General features: G+C 34.9%; 1 protein-coding gene across 1 annotated transcript in view; it reads right to left on the bottom strand.

Annotated features, from left to right (window-relative positions):
- LOC108789311 (protein-glutamine gamma-glutamyltransferase E-like) overlaps positions 1-988 on the bottom strand; it is a 44,832-nt gene extending 43,844 nt beyond the window's left edge. The window contains exon 1 of the mRNA XM_018559283.1: positions 942-988. Within this exon, the coding sequence (XP_018414785.1) occupies positions 942-948 (7 nt within the window). The 5' untranslated portion in view covers positions 949-988. The remainder of the gene's footprint in view (positions 1-941) is intronic.
- Between the last annotated feature and the right edge of the window lie 380 nt (positions 989-1,368).

Raw genomic sequence — 1,368 nt, 5'->3', positions numbered from 1 at the left:
TTGTGGCTTTAATGTCACTTTAAAAAAATGGCATACAAAACTAATACACATGCCCGCTATGATTAGTCAATATCTGCTTATGTCAGAGTTAAGATTTAAAACAAAAAGAAACAATAAATCATTAATGGCCATGTGCACATTTATAGTACTCAGAGTATATCTATAAGCTTGAACTTTTTTCTTAAGTTTTGTAATAGTAGAAAAACTTAAAAACTCTCTCTTTTTTTGCTGCCTATGTGCATTTGGGGAGACTTTCCTTCGATTTCTGTCTCCAGACATAGGAAGAAGGTTCAGGTGATATTATTATAAGCGGTACAGATATCTAGAATGATCATATCAGTACAGAGTTATAATATTATAGGGTTAGTGGAGAATGATTATATCAGTAGAGTACACAGTTACAGTATTAAAGGTTTAGCACGGCCCAGTTGATCATATGGTCGGTCAGCACAGATATCAGAGAATGAGTATATCAGTATACTACAGAGCTATAATAATAATAAAAATTATATAGAGAGGTTGAAGCTCCTCAATGGAGACAAAGACAGCAATTAAACGCCAACAAGGGTTCTAACTCTTCCTTACTACATCTGCAGCTATAATATAACTTTAGATACACTTTACAAATGCAATTTGTGTACAGTACTGCAATGTGTACTGCAGTGTACAGCAATTTACCTCCAAAGAGAAACTTTGTTCCTTGTGATATTTTGAGCAAATAAGAAAGTGCTGAATATTCTGAAATAGCACTTCTAGTTAGGCAATACATACAACATACACGTTTAACATACATATAAAAGTTCAATCTATGAAACATTGAAAGAACACAACTGAAGGTAGATTTGGGTCCTGATCTGTAGGCATTTGCTGACTTCATCCAGGCCATGTACATATCATTGATATAGGAAAACATCATTAAAGGAAATCATTGCAGTACTTACCCATCATTGCTTCCAATGTACTCCTTGTGTGATTCAAGCTATGTGCATTCATAATATGACAGCAGGTCAGGTGTAAGCTGTATTTATAACTGAATCCTGCCCTCCTCCTACTAGTTAATTACAATGTAAATAAGTTGGACGGGGTTCAATGTACTTCCATTCAGCTTATGTTATTAAACAGGTGAGATACAGTACATAGAAGATAGTTTTATGGTGAAGCCGATTTGGAGCTTGGAAATCACACTACAAATAGATGAATGAATGACATTCATTTGCTGGATGAAAGACTTCTGTTTTAACTCCTGAGTAGAGTTACATGAGCCATTTCATTGCATGGGTTTCTGCATCACTGAAATGCTGCAGTTGGTAACATAAGATAATTCATATTACTAGTGTCTCTCAGTTAACTGACAAAGTGCAGGTGGTG

The sequence above is a fragment of the Nanorana parkeri genome, unplaced genomic scaffold, assembly GCF_000935625.1.
Source record: "Nanorana parkeri isolate BGI_ZX_2015 unplaced genomic scaffold, ASM93562v1 scaffold387, whole genome shotgun sequence".
In the NCBI taxonomy this organism is placed as follows: Eukaryota; Metazoa; Chordata; class Amphibia; order Anura; family Dicroglossidae; genus Nanorana; species Nanorana parkeri.
This window is presented reverse-complemented; position numbering and strand designations above follow the sequence as displayed.